Raw genomic sequence first — 24,377 nt, 5'->3', positions numbered from 1 at the left:
AGTAAATGTAATGTATTGCTTTACTTAAACAGTTTGTTTATTTATCAAAAATTAAATTAAACAAATAATAAAAAATTATGGGGAAAAAATACAGTAGGTAATCAAAAATTTAATTTAATTTTTAAATAATGTAAAACATAAATCATATATATTAAAAACTTATCATTCAAATAAATTACACATTTACGTTTTAACACTAAAAATTAAAATATAGCAAAGGAATATTTTTCCAAAGTGATGGGCACAATAAAATTTTAATAATAGAAAATAAAACAAAGAAACATAGAAACATGTAAATTAAATTTTGGTAACGTAACTTATTGCACACAAACATACTTAATTACATCATTGTCAAACACTTCTGATTAATATAGATATTAATTAAATGGTTAAAAAAACTATTATTAAGATTCTCAAGTTTGGTAAATATTTTATGGTAAGTAGACAGAATACATATGAATAATATAACACAGAAATATAATAATTAAGTACAATTATTTGAAATAGAAGACAATTAGCCCATCACTGTGCATTATATTATTAAGTACGAGGTATTCTAAAAGAATAACCAATACCGAACACTGATAGAATTTGAAAAAAAAAATGAGTTTTTTAACAATAAAACCCTGTACTACATATAATTGAAAATTTATAATTATCATATTCATTATTTACAAACATAATGTTAACTCTATTTTAAGATCACAGTATTCAGACTGTTCTGAATTTATGTTTTAAATATAATTTTCTTCATACTTAAAAAATATTAAAATTAGAAAAATATATCTACAAATTACAATTCTAAAATATTTAGATTTCAATTTAATCTAATAATAGAATAAAGGTAAAAAATACCTAAAATGTCATAAAAACAAAATTGTATAGGTTTGGTACACAAACTTTCAAATTATATTAAATATTTTTAAATATTTACAAAAATTATATTAACTTCTTAGATAAATATTATAGATAAAAACTTAGAAATACTTTCACAGACGTTTATATAATAATAATAATAATAATAATAATAACTATTAATGATCACCCCTTAATAACTCCATTAAAAGATTGAAGCTTTGTCCTTCTCCTTCCTTACTCTTAATTGATAACATTTCTTTTCCAACCTAATAACAAATCACATAAATGAATATAAATTTAATATAACTTCAAATCTCACTATTTACTAGTTAGTATAAAATTAGGCCAAGGATGTATAATAATTAATAAAATTATAAAAACATTAAATTAGCAAATTTAATATTTTATTGAATGCTAATCTCATCTCACCATTAATCCAATTTCATAGGATAGCTACATAAAATGATTTAATTGTATTTGAAAGTTTAAATACATGCTAACATTCACACAATTTTACTTAAATCAGAGATATTTCAACTTTTTCATCCCGCGGCTACTTTGTCTCTTCACAATAATTAAACAGTTCCCATATTATTAATGATATAAAAATATTTTTACATTGAAGGAATAGTGATGGATGATATGATAGTAATGAGATTAATAATAAAAATAACTGCAATATTATTTAACTAACCATCATAACGTGGTATGAGTCAACAATAACATTATTTCTTTAATAATATTCTAGTTTACTATCAACAGGATATTATTATTATCCTTTTCTATATTTCGGTTCTTTTGACTAACATTTGAAACATCCATTAAAACCGTAACACACAGTTGGAATACCTCTGACTTAAAACCATTTAATAATATGTCATATTTACCTGACAAGTACGTTGTAAATCAGGTATTCTTAACAACAATTCTCCAAATTTAGATGGCATCTCTGGATAATGTGTCAGAGTATACTGTTGCAGAGCATGTAATGCTTTTTCCTGAGAAGCACGAACTTTTTCTGGTTCTTTTAAATCATTTGTATCTGAAACCACAATTAATACAATTAAATACATCTGTTTGTAAACTACAAATACATAAATTACTTGTTTAAATATATTTTTAAAGATCAAACTTAACATATCATATTATACCTGATGATAATAGTACAATGACTTTCATGGCTACATATTCATAACGGTCTACTCTCAAACGTCTCAGGTGCTGAGTGAAATTCAACATACGTTCAATACAAGGAGCTAAACCTAATTCTCTTGCTTGATCTAAAGAAATAGACTTGCCCAGACTAACACGTATTTCTCCAGGGCTGCTAACTGATCGATAACAACAACTGAATAACAATAGTTCACACCAAGCATTTATCAATAGCGATATTTGATCATCAATCTAAAAAAACCATTTTAAGTAATTATATTCTTTACATGAATAGTTGAAATATGTGTTTAGTTTATTACCGAAATGTTTTTAAATAAAGGTAATGATTTACACCACTTGACTATTTTGTATAGCCGATGATCAGCAATGTTACATAAATTGGAAAGAAAATCTGTTCCTGAATTCTCAGCCATTAAGCGACTTTTAGCTAATTCTTTGGCACCACCACAATGATTCATAGAACTTCCACTAGCATTTGATGATTCAAAAGATCCTTCATTATAAGTCCATAAATGTTCCACTTCCATTATTTCCTAAAACAATTTTATAAATGTTAATTAATCAAAAACTAAAGATAATATCAAATCCTTAAAGTAAAATTTGATATAAAATATTTTTGTTTATACAAAGAACAAAATTATAAAATTATAATTAATTTTGTGAAACATGTGAAACCCTTAGGAAATTGTATAGTATTTCTACAGAAACATTATTAATGTAATCTATATATTTATATATATATAAGAATCAAATTCAACAATACATAATAATTTTAAGTTTAGAAAATGCTATTTCAATTGGTAGTATTTATATTTTGTGATGTTCACACATTACTCACTTGCAATAATTGAGGGATCAATTTGACTGTTTCTTGGGGTGGGGACCTACATGTTCGTTCTTCCTGCTTGACTTTATTGTCTACAGAATTAGTGCTCATTCCAGAGAGCTGTCCACTATGCTGTGGCTGCATATTGGATGGCGGTATAGTATAAGTAAATGGATAGGTACTACGTCCACCTCTAGTTCTATCAACTCTGATTGCTTCTAGTTTCATACCCATGTTCAAACACTTGTCGAAACGGCAAGCTGGACACTTCTTTCGTGTAGCTATTGTTATCAAACATGCCGAACCATGTAGACACACATAGTTCTTGTGATTTTGTACAGTGCGCTTGAAAAATCCTTTGCAACTCTCACATGAAAATATGCCATAGTGAAAACCAGAAATTTTATCACCGCAAATAGGACAAGGACTAAAATAAAATTAAGAAATTTTAATATTAATATTACTATAAAATGTTCATGTCTTATTCATTCAACATACACTATACATACCTATTTATCAGTTGTTGTCTTGAAATACCTGATGTTATACCATGCTGTTGACCAATGTCAGACATTGACAATTTCTCTTCATAACCATTGGTTTCCTCTGCCACAGTATATTCATGAAAATTTCTCTGTACGTGCCTTGGCTGTATTGGTGATTGAGTTGGAGAAAAATGTGTAGGCGAAACAGATAGAGAGGAATAACTGTAAATAAAATATGTAAATTTATAATTTCCAACAATAAGAAACAGTACAAGTGTACAACCTATAGTTACATTATAAAAGAAAAATATCAACACTTATAAATTTATGGTTTTACCTTTGACTATAACAAGAACTATGTTGTGATCCACCATATTGCGAAGCATCGCTATTATTCCTTGACAATGACGACGGTGTGAATGTAGACGGGGACGAAAACCCTGAGGATGATGGAGGATTATGTCTGGAAGTGATTGGTGACTGTGCAGGTGAGCAACAAGAGTGTATGGCCGAGTCTGGGCTTTGAGTTGGTGGAATGTGTGATGTCTGTTTGATTCCATTTGTTCTATGTTGAAGTAATGGGCTGTAACCACCACCTAGCAATTTATCAACAAGTAACGGAATGTCATTGTTCGACGAAGTTACTTTGCTCTTGACGTGCTCCATTACTCGGTCAACCTATAAAAAAAAAACATTAAGAAGTTATTGAATATAAATATGGACGAGCTTTTAACAAGAAACATTTACCAAGTTATTATCATTATAAATAATTCGTTTAACTGGAGACGTCTGTTGGTTATTTAAATTCTCATTTCGCGGTAGTAAATAATTTTGATTCGCTGTCTGTACGTCCACTGTTCTATCTTCTTCCTAAAAATCAGTTACCCTTATTAAAATGTCTGTACAAGTCCGGTTTATTATAATAAGAGAGCCGCAGTTACTTGTTTCATTTCTGAATCGGATAGTTCTCCTTCCCAGGACATTGGCCGAGGCAAGTTTTCTTCGACCGCTCTCATTTTTTTACTTCTCATTGTAACTCCTGAGAAGTCGATCTTACTTACTTCCCGATCGCATTCAGAACCGACTTCGTCGGTGATGTCATCTTTTATTTCGGTCATTGTGCCGTCTTTGTCGTGAGGTTCCTCTATGGGTGGAAAAACAAAACACGTTATCGAAAGTCGATGTAATATAATGATTTAAATTGTATTATATTAGCATTAATGTATGAAATTTTGTTTTTCTACATAGTAAGTACTACAGTAATACCTAGTTGTTCTATAGAGTGACGGGCATTTTAAGTTAAGGTATTGAATAGATATAAAGATACATATTTGAACCAGTTATTATACAATGTAACATTACTAACCAGGACACCTACAGTAATGACATGGTGTTAAGTAAATTAAAGATAGCAATTTAGTTGATATGTAAAGAATTATCAAATTATCAAGTATAATATAAAAAGTATTTAAAAAAAAAAAAAAATTTCCATCGAAATATTTCTGTAAATATTTTATTAAATATTTATTTATGGAATTAATTTTGAAATAACTACAACAGTCAATTCGCGCTTTATTAAATTTAAAAAAATGTATTCAAAATTAGATAAATTAAAAAAAAAATTGTCAATATTATTAAATGTGTGATAAATTTAAATAAACAACCATACATTATTACACATTTATACAAAGGATAATTTATAAATTAACTAAGAGACAACTGTTACTCTATAATATGTACTAACTACCAAGTGAAACTTAGTACGTATAATCCTTAGATTAACTAATATATTGAAGAATTCTGTAAAATAACGTATATTACATTATTATCATTGCAATATATTATTATAATTTATAATCAATTATTAACGCTACATCGATAGGCAATAGGTATTATTATTATTACAAGCATTTAATTTTATCGGACAGTACCTATGTAATCATTTTTGGAACAATTATTGTATTACGTCTCAATGTGAAATATTATGTCCTAAGCGATTATGGTTATTAGTATATTAGTATAGGTATCCATTTGAGATTTGAATGTAGTATATACTCGTTTTTACCATAAAACAGACGAATATATTTTATAACGAGAATAGCAAATATAACCAATTATAATCCAATTCATTTTTTTTTTTTTACTTTTATTTTTAATATAAATAATTTATACGCACTCTATATACATTGATGTTCAGTGAATATAAGGCAAATAAAATTTACAATTTTTATTTATATTTCACAAAATAATGTCATAGAATTTCGCCGATGAGTCAATATAGATTTCTTAATATTATACATTTTGTAATGAGTTATAAACACGTTTTTATTTCGTAACAAGAATTTGTTGAAAAAGTTTTTAAAATAAAAATTGCTATAGAAATTTTACCATCTATTCGAAAATGGTTTTTAACTTTTGAGTAAGAAGACCATATTATTCATGCTTGTGGTCAATTAAATTATTCATTTATAGCTTAATTATGTTATATTAAGATACCCAAATGGTAAAAATAAACTTGCATAATTTATAAATAATATCACTTTTATTAAATTTAAACATACAAGCATAACTTTATTATAAAAAATTACTTCAATAATTTATCCTGCAAGATTTTTGAATCCACCCCATCAACGTTTTAAGTAAAAAACCCGCCTCGTATCGGTATAATAGGTGAATAATACCAAGATAATTAATACAATATATATATATATACAATTTGTAAATTATATAATTGTTTTACAATAGGCGTATGATGTGATTTATTGTATGAGATTAATCGTCACAGTTAGGTTGAAGAAAAAGAACAGAATAATAACATTTAATAATTAATAATTATACTGAAAATAATTAATAAGCTTGGTTTGTTTACTGTTAATTTATAAGGCCTCAGCACCAACGAGAAGTTTATCCGAGAGGATTTCCTGGAATATTATCTGTATTAAGTTCCTTAATGAGATGTTTTAGATGATTAGTTAAACGGAGTCAAAAAGGCCAGATAGAGAGTGAAGGTTGTTTTGGATAATACGAATAGATGGTGTTTATACGCACTAGAGCTTGGCACTATAATAATGTTTACAATACATAATCAACTTGTTTTTAAAATAGTACAAAACACATTTTTATTCAAAATAAAGTAGAGGTTCTTTGGCGGCATTGCTTAAACTGTAATAGTTTTACTCTATAACACAATAATGATTATCAGCGCAGGTTGTATAGTTAATAAAAACCGATAAAATTGAAATACAATAATGAATAATGATATTATAATACATAACACGGCGTAAAATTCGTGTCACAATAAACAGTTGGACGCCTCACATAAATAAATCGTTGGTGAAAACCAAAGTTGTTGGAAAACGTTAATGAAACGTCGATTTTAAAACAACAATAACTTTTACGAATACACTCGGCAAATATTATTATTTTCGTGGTGTATAAATAAGGTTTTTTTTTTTTCATGACTGTAGTTTAATAACTTACATATTAGTAGTACCTAGATAGTTGAATTTCGAGCAAAACTATACTCTGCTATATAATAGTATAATCCCGTTGCAGTGCGACGACCAACGGTTGTGGTATTGGCGCTGTTTAGAAGATATACTCTAATATATCATACTATACCTATTATATACTAATATAATAATACCTACCCATTAAAAACTGTGATTTTAACGTTTAAAATCGAAATCGCCTACGCCGCATCCGTTAAAAAACACGCACGTGACATTACAACGATGATATTATTGTTTATCGTAATATTATACGCATCGTCGTTTATATCGCATATATACCTATAACCTATGTTGAACCCATGATATACCTAACGCACCTGTAGTACATGGTTATATACACACCTTTAATCGTGGTGATCTGCGCGCTGGGCTGCAGATGAGGAGCGATCAGATTGATGGACGTGACGGTGACCGGGCCGGACGATACCTGCACGCTGTGGCCCCACATCCTGGTGTCGCTGTCGGCCATGGTCTCAGAACAGTGACCGCCGCGGTGACGGGCCGACGACGGCGGGACGGAGTGGCATCGTGGCGTCTAGCGATCACCGAAAAGACGACGGCGCCGAAGCGCCTACCGCAGCAGCTGTCGTCCGCGGGCGCGCCGGGCCGCTGTGTACTACGTGACCGCGTAAAACCGTTGACATTCGACGTAGTCCCGGTGACGACGGACGCAGGCGGCGCATAGGTGATCGGCGGGGGCGCGCGCCATGTCGCTATATCGTCTAGCGGGCGATGTTCTGTCAGATCACGCTCCTGTCGATGACACGTCGCGCGTCCTTTGCGTGCTGAAAATCAAAAAACGCAAAACGGTCACTACAGGTGTACCTATAAAACGCGCCGCGTGTTGTGATCGGTGTGCGGCGATCGTCGTCTGACGTACGTATAATGTTTTACGTGTGCAGGCGACGAGGCCGTTTTTTTTTTTATTTCGTCCTAGGTGAGGGGTAAGAGGAGTATAAACGACGGGTCCGCGCGCGGATATAACGCAAGTCTGCACAGCCCACCGTAGTGTCTGTGTTTATTTTTGTGATTTTGGATTTTTTTATTTCGTGTTATTAGCGCGATAACGGGCCGAACTCGAAAACAAGAGTGATGACGACGATAATTACAATCGGGATTATAACGCACAGTGCTTGCATATAAGCTTATACGATTTCAATAATGAAGATTAATTATAGGTATTAGGTATTATGTTGAATGAGATCGGATGTAAAATGTAAAAAGTGTGTTCTCGTCGTTGGCAACACGATTTAAACTCTAAAGACGATTACTATAGAAAAGAGAATTATACAATTAGAGAGAAAAGAAACTTTGAAAAGAATAGAGAATCTGAAAAGGTTAACAAGACTAGGTAGGTACTTAAATTTACAACTTTTTTATATACATATACCTATTACAGGCTACATGTTTATTTAGTGTACCTACTTATATACCATGTTTTATAAGATAAAATCCAGTTCGTATCTATAGACATGACGTGGGTATAAAGTTTAGTATTGAAACTATTGAATAACGTTTCTATCATAATATATATATTATATACATTATATGTGTCATATCGATATGGCCATATAGGTATTATCATATTTTTTTATAAATTACTAGCTGTATTCCAGGTTAAAATATAAAAATTAGTCTATCTCAATAAAAATTTTCATTTTGTTTTTCAGTTAAAATTATATATAATATAAAAACACAATTATGATGAATAATTTTATTATTTTTTACTTCCTAGTTCAGAACTCTGATCATATTTTGTTGTAAACACAAAAAAATGGAGACATTTGCAGATACAACAAATGTTTAAAAGACGTCGTAATCCAATATTATTAATACTTGATATTCGTATTTATGTGATTGCTATGTTTGCATCAAAAACATTATGTATAGAATTTAAAAAAACATAATATATAAGTAATCATTGTACACATTTTTATACATCATAATATTGCTACTAATAATAATTAAAATAGTAAATAATCCGAAATCCCTTACTAAAATGTCAACTATTTTAAATAAACAAAAAAATATTCGATTTTCGCGAGTCCATGCATGAGCCCCCCTCTTATAGCGAATTATTAGCGATCCATATAGAGGGACGAAATCACAGGCAAGCCATAAAACTCCTCCTCAGAAACCAAATGAATCTATTGATTTGTGTAACTTTTATTGAAAACTGTCCAGTAGTTGTGTGATCTGTGTACAGCGAATCCAGAAAGAAAGGAGAAAGAATAAAAGAAAGATCCAGGATTATGCGATATCGTCGTATAATATGATTTACAGATTCAATTTGAGCACCCAAACAATAATTCAATGTACACATTTTAAGAACGGGAAAATTCGCCCTCGCCTTCCCATCCAACAGCCGAGGACCCCCGCCGTATTACGATATCAAAATAATACGTATAAAATTGCGCTTCGTATACGTACACACACATTGACACATCGCGCGCACGGTTTTATCATATTATTTATTACGTTTGTAAAAGTTACCAACGACCCGGCCACGGTTATTTGATTTATATTTTATTATATTTATACGCGGTTTATACTTAAGGGGGGGGGGGCACATTTTATTACGACGATCTTTATAGGCAGATCGGAGAGAAACGTTACGTGTTCGGCCGAGTAACCGCCGAACGGCTACCATAGTATACCTGTTGTACTACAGTATTGAGTATAAGTTATTACTCGTGTGCAGATTATAGAAACGAACGAGCCGAGTGTGTGGTGAAGCAACGACACACCACACACACACACACACGGCACACAGCGACGAAACCGGTTGTGTGACCTGACGGCCGAGTGAAATGGCCAATGCGCGCGCGAACGATCGAGGAATGGTCGGCAGCGAGGCTCGAAGGGGTTATTGATGTCTTGGTTGCATTGTTTATAATTGGCAGTGAGCAGCAGCAGCAGCAGCAGCAGCACAAAGTGTATTTTGTTTTATTCCGACACGAGACTAATTTTATCTCTTGCGCCTCCAATAATAACGTTATATAATGCTATATCGTTGTATACGTATAAATAAACCGTCGGCGGCGAGCAATATAATAATATTAATAGCATAATACGTACGATATATTATATAATAATAATAATAATAATAATAATAATAGCTATTATGGTAGAGGCCAGATTAGTGTGTACCAAAAAGTGCGTTGAAAACCTTCGGATTGCATTTAGTAATGTGTATGATATAAACAGTTATTTTCAACATGTCAAATTAATCTACGAGTTTTTTAATAACGATAAATATTGTTGAATAGGAACAAAATTAGGCATCGGTATTTTAATAGCGATCGCGGAGAATTGTTTTGATGTGTAAGCATGACTAGCGGGTGACTTTTTAAAATTATTTTCCTCAAAGATTTTGAATTTGAGTAGAGCCACCTCGTACTTGAAATGGCTTGTAAATTGTAGTTACTGTACAAGTTTATATCAACAAGATACAACATTAGGTATCGGTTGGTGTACTACTGGTAAACAAACGCCAAACAAAATTAAGGGTTTGTCATAAAACATTGTATAGCAAAATAATTTATGATTAATGGTCATAATAAAAGAGATTCCAAATCATTCTATTCAAATAAAAAACATATATATTATGTAAATATAAACTATAAGCTAAGCCAACCAAACTTGTCACTACTCCATGTATGGTAAATATTATGTACACAATTAATTGTTAATTAATCTTTAATTATTTTAATCGTCATCTTGTTATAAAAGCCAAAAATAAAAATTGTAAGTATTATCACTAGATATAGATAGCCCACAGTTGGCTAGAAATGTCTTACTTTTTTATAAATAAAAAAAAAATGTAAATATGCGTATACACCTTAACCTCTTAATAACATAAATGAAACTGCACATTTGTCTATTACCTTTGGACAGTCTAAATAATTATTCATATTATAGTATAATATTTTTTCCTATTACATACTAAAAAAAAAAAAATGGTGAACAACCATTTAAAACAATAATACTTGGAAGTTTTAAGTATCATTGCTCCATATACGGTACACCGTACACACCGTGTAATCATAACAATAATAGTAATAATACCTAAATATTATTAAACATACCGATATTAAATCATCCTAATACGACGGTATGCATGACTAGGTCGATCGAAGTTAGCAAGAAATGTTACGTCAATATAATAATATGTAATAGTGTTAATAGTAGTAGTAGATAATATGAATTATGTACATTTAATATTATACTGACTCATCGCTGAACTCATAATATTATTATTCAGTGTAACCTAAACGAAAATTCGGAATTTTTTTCGAAAATGTTTTTAATATAATTTGTCAATTTAATTATTCTACTAAAGATCGCGTGTGCGCGCGCGTAAAAAACGATCTGAGCAACGCGGCAATTTCGAAGAATTAAACACTCGTCGCAATCATTGAATCCAGTGAGAGGAATATTAGAACACGAAACTCATAAATAATATTGTACATAATATAATGTATGTATTATTATACAGCTGTAGTATCAGACTAGTACGTTGCGGTCCCCGTCGGCCGTTGGCAACTCTCTTCGTTACGCAACAAGTTCCAATTTCATGCGGGGCATTTTTTTTTTTTTTTAATTTTAAATGTTATTATTAATACCACTGCGACGGGACGGCTGTGCAGTTTATTTTATTACACCGCACGACGTGTTTTATATAATATAGAATGTAAAATAATAAATAACGGCAATTCGAGTACAGTTTACAGTTTAACCGTGGTCACATAATAATATATACACGCATTCCAAGAGAAATACGCCCTTTCCGTTTCCTTTGTACGTTTATGCGCGATCTGGTTCGACGGAAACACGATAAAACTATATTATTTGAGATATTGAACACCTAACCTATCCTAACCTGACAAAAGAGGAGATGAATCCTGCAACATATTACATTGTAATTCGTCCGCTGATCAATCATAGGATGTTACACTATTTGAACGAGGTAGGATGTATTTATACGACTGGACGTATAATCAATAAGAATAGAATCAACACAATTCGTCAAACACACATATTTATAGTTACAGTAATATTTACATGAACATAAATAAAATGATTATTAACATTTTAGTATAGAAATGATAGAATAATAATACTCTAATAATTCCTCTACCTGAGAAAATAGTTCCTATAAGAAACTGGAAATCCTCTTGGAAAAATCAGACGAAAGCGGGGATGTTAATTCTCAAAGCAGCGACTCACGTAAGTGGCTATGTCCTATAAATTGGAAATGTGGACTTGATATAATTTTAAATGGGCTTTAGTCTTTTTTTCCCAAATGCATAATACACAACCGTTCGTCTATAGTACTGTGATTAAATATTCAAACTTTTCGTGATTAGCGTGGTTTTGTACATAGGTCGTGTATACATGTACACCAATCAAACTGCTAATCATACCAATTTAGCAATTACTTTTTATAATTAATTTTAATATCAATATTAGTTATAACTTATAAGTTATAAGTTATAAGATAACGAAGTTATCCCATATAACACATACTTTACTTTTTTATACTATACACATTTATTTCACTAATTAGCTTACCTATACACAAGTTTTATACTGATTTAAATATACGTTAATTATAATAACAACATAATATATAATATATAAATACAATACATATTATACAAATCTATAACTAAACAATAAACTATACATGATCATTAAATATTATGTATAAGATGATGCATCCGAGAATCCCGAGAGCATTAAGCCATTAAGGGTCGTCGTATGCGATCAACAACAATAGTAATATCATAAATCAATTAATTACCGCTATAACGAAGCTATCACTTTTAATTTGTAAACGGTACCCGAAGATACTTAAAATTCAATATAATTGATTTATTTAGCTTTACACGTGTAACATGTCGTAATCAGGGTTTTAAGACGTTTTTAAAAAGTCGAATTTAGAATTGCCCAATTGCTCAAAATATAAGAAAAACCTTGTTTCATCAAATTAATTGAATTTCTAACGACGAGAGGAAAAAATCAGTACGATTATTTTTTAGTTAATAAAAATACATAACAGTTGATTACTACAATACAGATTGTTGGTCTTCAAATATTTGACTCGAGTAAAAAAAGCTTCAAAAACCCCAGAAACACACACACACGCATAGTGCAAAAAAGAACCATGATATTATAAACTTGATACTGTACAATCAAACATTATTGTTTAACGAGCGGGTCGCGTGGACTGGCTGGTGTAGACAGGTAAGTATATGCATTTTTGATTGCGTTTCGTTTAAGACCACGAAACACGTCATAATATTCTCGCCACACCGCCAAACCGTAGAAAAACGTAAACGCTTTTCTCGTTTTCCAGCGGCAGACGAACCGTCACCGCCGCACACTTTCGCACGAACACGAACACGACACCGTTCGAGCGACGGTTTTAGAGGACACGGGTGCCGCGAGGTTGTTTATTTTTATAAATCGACAAGAGGACGTCGGCGACGGCGGTGACGGCAGACGTTACAAAACTATTAGTATACTCGCGTTGACGGTGCGCGCGCTAGTGTGTGTGTGTGTGCGTGTGACGTGTGTGTGTGTTAGTGTGCGGGCGCGGGCGACGTTGCCGCGCAGTTCGTCGGACTCTCAAAATTCAACCTTGCCAAGGTCAGGCACGGACGCGTGCGCGCGCACCGCTCGTTCATTATAATATTATTATTATGTGTGCGCGAGCGTCCGTCCTCCTGCGTTCCCTTCGTTGCTTTTTTTTTTTTTTATTTACTATTATTGTATTTATTACTATACTATTTGGTATTTACTATTTACTATTATCTTCCGTACACACGCACACGCGGTGTTGAATGTTGATAAACGCAAATGTGCATCCGCTGTTGTTGCATATTGTTATGTCGGCGATAGGTGTTCTTCATTTCATAAACACCGCGCGTCGTTATATCATAATAAAACCACGTAGGTAGGTATAGGTACTTGCGCGCAGCCCCTGTGTTTATAGAGAACCCCCACGTGTGGGAGTAGTCTGGTCCGAAATTAAAGTATGCATTTCGGATTTGAGACTTGTGTAGTGGGTGAACTAATTTACTAATAAATGAGCTGAATGCATAAAAATTAAGTATAATAAGTTCATACGTTCACGAATTAAACGACAATGTGGATAAAGGTAAAGGTATTTTCCTATAAGTGATAGTCCGAACAATAAGGATAACGAGAAATATTGGAAAAAAAGCACAGGGAAAGGAGTGACGAGGTTCCCAATTTTAAACACCTTCTCACTCAAAATTGTATATAAAAAAAAAACAAGCTTATAATACGAATTTACATTTTTTTTTAAAAGTGAGCAGCCTACACGACGATCGAACATAATCATTTATTGAGTATGCGTCGTGTACTTAAATAATAATAAATTAAGAGGAAATTAGGTCCGTGAACACAGATTATAAGCGACCATTCCGGTGACTTCGTGTAATCATGTCGGGTAACGGAGGACTCAATTAAAAATCCGTATAAGTTACGTGAAGTTTAAACTTTAATTTAATATATAATATATATATCTAACAATAATTTCATGTGACAATATCTTACAATACACGATTTTTCGTAACAATATTTATGCGTCACAACACTCGAAGATACATTCACCACCGTTACCATAACAAACATATTAAAACAACATATTACAATATTTTGTATGCACATAAATAATAAGCTTACAGACGATGACGACAATGTCGGGACCCTAAGAGGTTTGACAATACATAATATGGAATTACACAAGTGTATTATATAGAGGGCTGTGAATATGATATACTAAAAACAATTAAAAAAATGACCGATAAAAAATACATAAACGCTATAAATATTTATAATAATGCACAAACAATTTAAATTATATTAAACATAATATAAGAATTAAGAAATATAATTTTTTTTTCATAAAAAAGCATTGAAATATTAATTTAATATTGAATAACTTGTTGATTTAATGATGATAAATTTAATTTAGTTTATTTATGTGATTAGTACAAAGATATTTCACTAATACTGACTGTTGGATCGTATCAATTTTATTAGTGCACACTTCAATGGAATTTAAATGCAAATCAGATAATTTTTTCGTTAAAAGAAGATTATATTTTATCAAATTAATTTGGAATTTAAGTATTAAATGTCACAGAGCTTATTTTAAAGTTTTTTTAGAAGTGCGCAAAACTCAACCACCCTCTCATACTCCAAAACAATTATTCCTTGTGTATAAAAAAATGGAAATAAAAATATATACTATACAAGTATAAAACTTATTATAACGCGTATGCCTTTAAGCCTTTTAACTTTTAATAACACATTTTGTATATACAAACAAATATTGAATATAACAAACTTACAAAATGTTAAAAATTAAAAATTAAAATTACAACTTTATATTTTCTTCTTCTTCTTTTTTTTTTTTTAATAAAATCTTTTAGTTTGCAGTAATATATAATTTTTTAAATCAAATTTGAAGCTTCATCGAATATGCCCTTAAACCATTCTCGTTGCTTTGACTTCAGTGAATCTCGAACTCAACCGTTTAATAAATTAATATCATAGGTTATACAGAAATATAATAAAAAAAACCTGACGCATTATATTGATTATTGAAAAAAAATCGTAATACTAATATGTATCTGTTAATATTAAATAATTGTCATTCTGTAGCCTGCAGTCGACGATTTGACTTATCAGACGACGATTAATGAAAAAAAATATTCAAAATTCATTCAATAAACTATCGTTCACAGCATAATTATAAATTTTATACATAAAATATTTATAATAATACTATTATAAAAATAAATGAAAAGATAAGAATCATAAGTTATAACACTGCAACTTGCGAGGCGTCGTCTGATCTAAAACACAGGGAAACCTACTGGCTTATATTGCTCGTATTTTCGTGAATAAAAACATTCTATAAAAATCTATACTAATAAATAATATTGTATAGTTTATATTTTGAAAATAAATAATAACATTTTATTATAACTCATAGATTACAACTACGCATTTCTTAAATTAGAACTACGCATTTTTCAATTGGAATTACTCAGTGTTCAAACGCATGTTATAATAAGCACTGGATGCATTAAACGTACCCATCATTTATTATTCGATACAGTAATATGCTATGACTTCGTAATGGGAGGTTTTTAAAAGAAATCATACACGTATTTTTTAAACAAAATTGTAGAATACGTCATGTGGGGCGATTTTTCTTCATTAATAGCCGTACATTATGTTGCAAAATATTTCGACCAACATAGAACAAATAGATGCACATGGCCGCCTTCATAGAATGTCATTTAACGACCTATGTACGAGTTAACAATGGAACTCGCCGTCGCACAATTCGTAATTCACCATAAAAACCGTATACTTATTATTATCTTTCCTATTATAATAATCATATTATATATTATATTTTATAATGTTATTAGGATGTTTACGTTTAAATACGTATACAAACGGTAAGTAAACCTATAGGTAAAATGCTAAACTAAAATATTATTGTGATTTTACATTTAAAATTTTAACATAGCCACAAGGTATATTATACGTATTTTTTATATTTTAATAAAATTTATACCATTTATTACGATTTATTATTATTTAAGAATTTATTATATAAATAAATATTGACCATCGAACAAAATTCCAATAATAATTTATAGTATACAATTTTGTATATTCACTCTTTATTTTATCAAAATCACGGTCAATATGTAACTTAAATTTTTCTTTTATAATTTAGTAAAATTCTTATAGGACCTTTACGAAAAATGAACATAGATTATCAAGTCACGATTAAGAAAGATATGTATATAGTTCCTCCTATAGTATAATTTATATAAAAATTACATTTAATGTAATGTCTATACGTACTTCCCACACTATAAAGGGATTACAAACATGTTGTCTACTCCGTATAGGCTTTTAATACTTTTTTAAAATAATTTAAGGGTTATTTTTGATTTTCAGAAATAAGTGATGGCGCCGAGGAGCACAGTGGCTGATGCCAAATATCTGAATAATTGGCACGTGCGGTAATATAATACATGCCATTTTTATTTTAAAATTAGGATTATAGATAATATCTCGTTTTTATATTTTTGTAAAGAAAAGTAAACATTTTTATTTAAACTGATGCTTTTAATCTAAACTCATCATAGTATTTCATACCGGAGCACTGATGTAGGTACTGATCGAGTATAAACATATATGTACGTACAATCTCATTTTATCCAAAATAGTCTAAAACATTACATAAGAACCGTTTGAACTGTGTTTGTACTTAATATCTCTTAATATCATTCAGAATGTCCATTGTCCTGGATAAAATATATGATTTGTTAAAATATTCATTGAAACACAACTGAAAACACATTGATAACACGACGTATCACTTTCTGTACTGAGGATCCAGTCTCATGATAATCAAAAATATACCTACTTAAATATTTATGTTCCATAAATAAAAATACTTAGAAAAGCCGGTAAAAAATAAATTCACGCCATTAAACTGATGTATCATATTCTAAAATGGAATCCCCATTTAGCCATGGATTTACATTCTTCATAAAACAAATATAAAAACGGATTAGATGTTTGCTATACGTTAAAACTTTTTAAAATTTTAAATAATTTTCTAATAATTCTTTAACCATCAACAATAAATTAATAATAAATATATCAAGTCGACAGAATTTTGAACTACTAATATTTATTTGTGTGTTTATTCCATATCTCTTTCTGTCTTTGTTATTCGTACATTTTTAAACAATTAAGGCGCCTTCACTTTATATTCACTTCGTTACAAACATTTAAACATTTTGTTACCAATAAATTGAGTAAATACACACCGGCATACACAACACAATATACATGACAATGTATGCTCCTTTAATGAAAATTCCAATTATTAAAATAAAATATTTACATTATTCATATCATTTATTGACTATTGTAATATATTAACTATGTATGAGTCGTTATAACACAATCTCAGAAGTCGTAAACATAAAAGTCAGAATACCATAATAAGCGTCGAAAACATTTAAAAGAAGCAATAGTATGTATTTTCATTCATATTTTAATTGTTATATATTATGAATTTATTTTTGAAAATCTGATAGTTAAGTGTTAACCAACTATTATAGGTACTAATTATTATTTAACTACTAAACTTAATATTCATTTAAGGTAGTTCAATTTCAATATATTTTTTTTTTTTTTTTTTTACAAAATTAATGGTAAAACGAATACAATTTCATATTTAATCGAGTATTTAATATAGGTTTTTTAAACTGACAGGAAAATAAATAGTACAATCTATGCTAATAACTAATAAGTAATAAATATTAGGTTACAATATACGGGGTTAGGTACATTATCTCGAATATTTTGATTTATAATATATAAATACAAGCCATAAGTCACAACAAAATAAGTTTTAGTGATCACTATTATTTTCATCCATTAAATTAATATATAAAACAATTGTAATTATACCATAAGACGATTTTAAAAAATAAATAAATAAAGATTAGGTGATTGAATTGTCATTTTGGGTCGGAGGAAAAAATTAATTTTGAAAACGCAGGAATCCTATCATATTTGTATTTTAAAATCGATCATACACACATTAACCAATACCAGCGAGTCGTGTATGAAATAATGAGTAAACGGTATAACCTGTTCGGATAAATAACAGAATTGATTTAAACTAGTTTGGGTGTACATAAGTATTAAATACCTATTATTATATCGTTACTATAGTAAATAGTTACAGAAACATTAAGAATTATTATAAACTAGTATTTAATTATCTGCAGTAAATTGCATACTGTTCAACGATCGAGATGCATATTATGTAAACAATATATGGTAGCGAATCTATACAAATGAAAAGTTGAACACCTGTTGAATTGCGTGACGTTGTGCCCAAGTCTACCGCGTTTCGAAGTAAGCAAAACGAGATCGAGGAATTTCGAACAAAATCGGCTTACATATTATATTATTATGGTTATAATATGGAATAGCTGGTAAATTATAATATAGTCGTTGAGTGTTTTTGTTCGATAAAGAGAAAGTTGAGCACTGTGTTATCGATCCGTCTTTGTTCTTAGGTCATTTTGTATAATAATATATCATTTTTTTTTCTTTACGCGCTTGTTCGTCCATTACACGTTGTTGTTATGTTTTATTATATTTCATTATATTGTGGGTAAACGATGACGCGTATAATAGCTTTAGGTCAATGTAAGTTTCAAACGTGTATTTTTCTTTAACGCATAGCGCGTATGACGTGTAATTTCATCAAACGGAATTTTACGGATTATTTATCTTCCTGGCGGATGTGCGAAACTACTTCGCGGTGGAAATGACAGAAAATATATTATTACTATTATTATTTTATATAATTCGACAGTGCAAACAATTCCGCATTTCATAAGTATAATGCCAATGTTGTCAACACGTCCTTTTTTTATATCTGACACAATAAGCATGATATACAAAGTATTGTAAAAAACAAAAAGAATCATGACCGAACGTAAGCACACCATCTGTTTTTTCTCTCTTTTTAAATATATACAGTTATATATTTTATGCGACCATAGTGGTCCAATTATTCTGGGGTATAAACTATAAAGTACTAAGCAGCACAATATTGCTCAACAAAGGTTATAGCCTATAACCTTGTCAAGAGGGGTTATAGTATTTTTTTATAGGTGATGTAATTTAGTGTAAATATTAACGAAAATATTTTAACTGTAATATACCTATTCTAAAAAGTATTAAAAAGCGTTAAATATACTCATAAGACACATCATATAAATAATTGAAATATAAAAATAAACTAAGCACAGATTTTTTTGTATAATAAATACAAAACTTACCTATCCAACGGAATAATAATAATTGATTCACTGAAGGGATGGTACCTACACAAAAAAATGTCACACTGAAGGGTCATGGTAAAATAAAATAATGTGAAATTCACGAATACAGTGTATAGAGTGAATTTTTTTACAGTGAGAAGCCAATTATACAAGGCACTGTTCATTTGATCCACAGTGTGATATTTTGTATGATAACAAGAGCAATATTTATGAAAAATATGCAAAATTAATTTGCATTGAACATTTTAATTATATCGGTACCATTGCGCAACGGTTGTCTTGAACGCACATTCAATGATATAGTTAAACGTGACCAATTGACAAGTATAACAGTTATACTTGGAAGGGGACACATCTTTTTTTTTATCTGCATTTTTCGCACATTTTTACTACATACTACTGTTGTCTGCTAGAATTTTACTGTTATTTTCAGAATAATACTTTTGTTTATATATGTTTATATTGTCTACACTCTACAATAATAATAATAATAATCATCCAGTCGGAGGATTCATCTATATTCTATGGTCTAGCAAGTAATAACAATTTAATTAAAACATCAAACATGACGTGTCATACTATCATTAGATAAATTTTGGTTACGACAAATCTGTTAGATGTGTCGAACTCTCGTCGAACCACTGCATATGTGGTATAAAAGGATTTTTTACGGATGGTCTATGAGTAGACATTGTATAGAGGAATACTAAAACTAATAACAAATTTAAATAACAGGTTTATATCCAATAGGGCAAGGCCGTATTGATAATCCGACGTGACAACTATTACCATAAGAAACTATTAATGGAAAAAATAAATTATATCATTCAATAGAGTACAGATAATTTTATTATGGAGGAGAGTACATTTAAAAATATTTTGTATAATGTAAACAGCAATTTTTTTTTATAGAACAGTAAATATCTAATTTTCTGGGTTTTCTTCCCAACTCGTTAATGACCTCTTTAGAAAATATAGGCATTAGTTAATATAGGCACCACAGTATACCGACAACATGGTTAATCCATTTAATCTGTCCTAGTTAGGATCTTATATTATAGTACATTGAACATTCAAACCATGAACGAATTATAATTGAAAGTAAGTATACCGGCATGGTAAGGCAATGCAACAAAGTTCATAAAAATAAAAGCTGCATAACAACATAACATAAATTTTGTAACACAATTCATAGTTTAAAATTCTCTAAAAAGTCAAAACAGTCTTGATGTATTAATGTATCATTATAGTAATTACTATCATCATTGTTTTTCGATCACGCAGTTATGAACGTATTGTTTATTATTTCTCCAATATTGTAATAGACGTCGGCGAGATAATAAAACCGAAGAAATTATTATTATTGCAACTATCGGTTATCGGTCCTATACCATGGTACCATAGTCTCGGTGCCCTTTAATTTTCAAATACGAATTAATTTGACTAGGAGTCAATATTTTTACATTATTTCGCATATTATCAGTTATGGTACAATTTTAGAGAGTTTGTAATTTGCACGAAATTAAAAATATGTAATTTGCACCACTGCAGGTAGCTGAAAATAGTGTTTGTAATTTGCATCAAAATAAGGGTATATAATTTGCACCATCATAGATAGTAAAAAATAGGAAATGCAATTTGCACCAAAATCAAAATCGATTATTATAAAATAGGTACTATCGAAAGAATAATCATACAAGTTTTGATATTTGGGAATATTTTTTACTTCATTAAAGTTCACACCGATTTTCAAACAGATACGTACATAAAACTATCGAGTTTACATAAACCTAACTGAATGACTTCTTAAACAAGTGAATGGACAAATCAAATTCAAGTTGCTTTGGACCATTATAATAATAACTTATAAAAAACTTCATTTATTGAATTAGTTGCATACAAATACAAAAAACCTATTAGTATCAAAACATAAGTTGCAATCTAACTAATCTGAAAATCAATGCAACATCAGTTTGTTTTATTTTTTTTAATATATTATACTCAAATATCGAAAATTGTAAGATTATTCTTTCGATAGTACCTATCTTATATTAATCAATTTTGATTTTGGTGCAAATTGACTACACCACAATTTTATACTGTAAACATTTTTTCTAGTGATCATGCCCAATCAAAAAATCTATAGTACTCTCGGTTTAAAGTTTGTGTTCTGTCCAATAGCCCCTATAAGGCCAACAGTGTTAATCCAGTTCTACTCATCAGGTAAGTTACAGTATTGCCCGTAAGCACATCAGACACAGCGGTGGATGGTTACATGATAGCATCGGAAGTGGTGACTTCAGGTACACGCAGCGCATAGGTTTGAACTTTGAAGTGGGTAGATAGTAATTAGTTGTTGACGGAAAAAATAAGAATAAACAAATAAACAAATAAACAATAGTGTCTTTTTAAAATGATAATAATATCATCATTATCATCGTCGTGTCGTCGGGCGCTTAATAGTGACCTTGACCGCAGTTTGACGTGGCCTAGGAAGGATGACCGAGACCGTGTGGCGGCGCGTATCGACCGTTGACTTCGCCACTATTTGGGAGTAGTACCTACCAATATTAGTGTGTATAATAATATGTGGTAATATGTAAACAGTACAATATAATATGTAAGCATCGTGATACTTATCGAATTATCGTACATAAAATAATCGTGTTTGCGACTTCCAAACGGAACACTAAACGTGGATTACTACGTCGACGGCGGAGAAGCGTGTAGGTACTATCCGAAGTAAATAAAAACAAAGAACATAACGACCGAACAAACGCGCGATCGACCGCGGATTCCGAAATCGTCGGTACACAATAAAATTACGATTTTGAGTACGGCTGAAAATAAATAACGTTACCGTGGCCCTTATAAGGACGACGGCGGTGGCGGTGCGCGCGCGAGCGAGCGTCCGTGCGGCGCGGCGTGCGCGTTCAAGGTCAACGGTCTGAAAAATCGTGGAAAAGGGTGGCGGTAATGTGGTAGCGGCTGCGGTGACGGGAAAGAACGGTGGCTACGGCAGCGGCGGCGGAGTTGGCGGTGGCGGGGCACGACGAGAGTTCACAAAGAATGGCACGATACCGTTACAAAACATCCGCAGCTAGAGGCCGTCAACCGGCATCTCTGTTGGCCACGTCCGTTACGGCCCCCCTTTACCCGTCCCCGTCCGTCCCACAACCGCCGATTGCTGTCCTTCCCCCCTCCCCTCCCTCATGAAAAACGTCAGCCGACACCTCGTGTCCATTCCAGCAATAGGTACGCCGCAAAGTTTCGTCGTACCGATATACAAGCAATGGCTGAAAACGAACGAAAAATATTAACAACAACAACAACAATAATAATAATAATAATAATATGACAACAATAAACAACGACGGACGGCGCTATTTCATTATTATCATTATCATTCTTCTTCTTATTATTATTATTATTATTGCACGCGAATCCCGGAGCCATTGCGCCGAAGATACCATCATTTTTTTACAATTTTATTTAGTTACCACGGACTCTACCGACACCCAAACAGCGGTTGAGGCAAGTGTCATAACAACATTGTTTTGTAAACAACGAGCAGCCTGTCGACGACGCGACAGAACGGTCCGAGACGACACATCTCCCGTTACAAAACACATAATTGATTTACGTTCGTGTACAACATAATACTACCGTTGACCTTTTAGAAATATGTATAATATCATGTCAGTTATTACTTATTATTATTTACCTGGCGTTCAAAACGTTAGGTCCCGATAATCCGTTAGACGAACACCGCGGAACGTGGTGGTCGGGAAGACGTCGGTATACACGACGACTACACGCCCGGTACACGATTTATAAAATTACAACAACAATATCGCTGCTGTTTACCTCCGCGAGGAACGTTCGCTCTTCGGGCGAATATATTTTATACGTCCTGTGTGGCCGTGTGCGACGTCCAGGTTTAGGAAAACAAATAACAATAATATTGAAAACGGCACGGGAGCGAGGACGACAACGACAGGACGAGCACGACGACGACGAGGGCGACGGTTAAAACGCGATCGCGTCCGCGACTGACTGCGACTACTCGGCGGCGGCGGCGGCGGCGACGACTGATATGCTTCGTTCAGTACGTATTGCTAAATGCTTTTATTTTGCATTATTTTGCATTTTGTTGCATTTTAAGACTTTATTACATTTTAGAGCATTTTTCGACATTTTTAATGCATTTTATGGTTTTGAGTCATTTTTCAACATTATTCTAAAAATAAAAATCTAAATATTTATTTTATATAGTATAACGAATATACCTATAAATTGTATGCCTATTAATTTTAATTTTTGGGGTAAAAGAGAATGGACAGAAATAGTGAGTTAATTAATTGAGGTTTTATTGTATTTAAATATTTTAGCAGATTTTTCATAATAATGTGTTTTTAAGTTTTAAATTCAAAATGTGTGTTTTATTGAATATAAATACATTTTAAAGTTTTTAGGGCATTTTTAGTGCATTTTGATGTTAAACATTTTTAAGGCATTAAATCGTCTTTTTAAGACATTTTCTTGTTTTAGAGCATTTAAATCCGTTCCCTGAGTTATTGAC

The 24,377-nt window shown here is 31.1% G+C and overlaps 1 protein-coding gene across 1 annotated transcript; it reads right to left on the bottom strand.

The window, feature by feature from the left end:
* Positions 1-977: 977 nt before the first annotated feature.
* On the bottom strand, positions 978-23,867 carry LOC112604195 (nuclear hormone receptor FTZ-F1 beta). Its single transcript, XM_025353123.1, has 11 exons — positions 23,520-23,867; positions 7,197-7,639; positions 4,284-4,486; positions 4,090-4,212; positions 3,680-4,020; positions 3,367-3,564; positions 2,870-3,284; positions 2,331-2,564; positions 2,010-2,262; positions 1,746-1,900; positions 978-1,124 (listed from the first exon to the last, which is right to left on the bottom strand). The coding sequence occupies exons 2-11, from the start codon at positions 7,321-7,323 to the stop codon at positions 1,035-1,037; spliced, it is 2,139 nt and encodes a 712-aa protein (XP_025208908.1). The 5' UTR covers positions 7,324-7,639; positions 23,520-23,867; the 3' UTR covers positions 978-1,034.
* Positions 23,868-24,377: the final 510 nt, after the last annotated feature.

This window comes from Melanaphis sacchari, unplaced genomic scaffold (assembly GCF_002803265.2).
Source record: "Melanaphis sacchari strain LSU unplaced genomic scaffold, SCAv2.0 Contig11_pilon_pilon, whole genome shotgun sequence".
Taxonomy (NCBI): Eukaryota; Metazoa; Arthropoda; class Insecta; order Hemiptera; family Aphididae; genus Melanaphis; species Melanaphis sacchari.
Note: the sequence above shows the minus strand (reverse complement) of the source record. Positions and strands in the feature narration are given on the sequence as shown.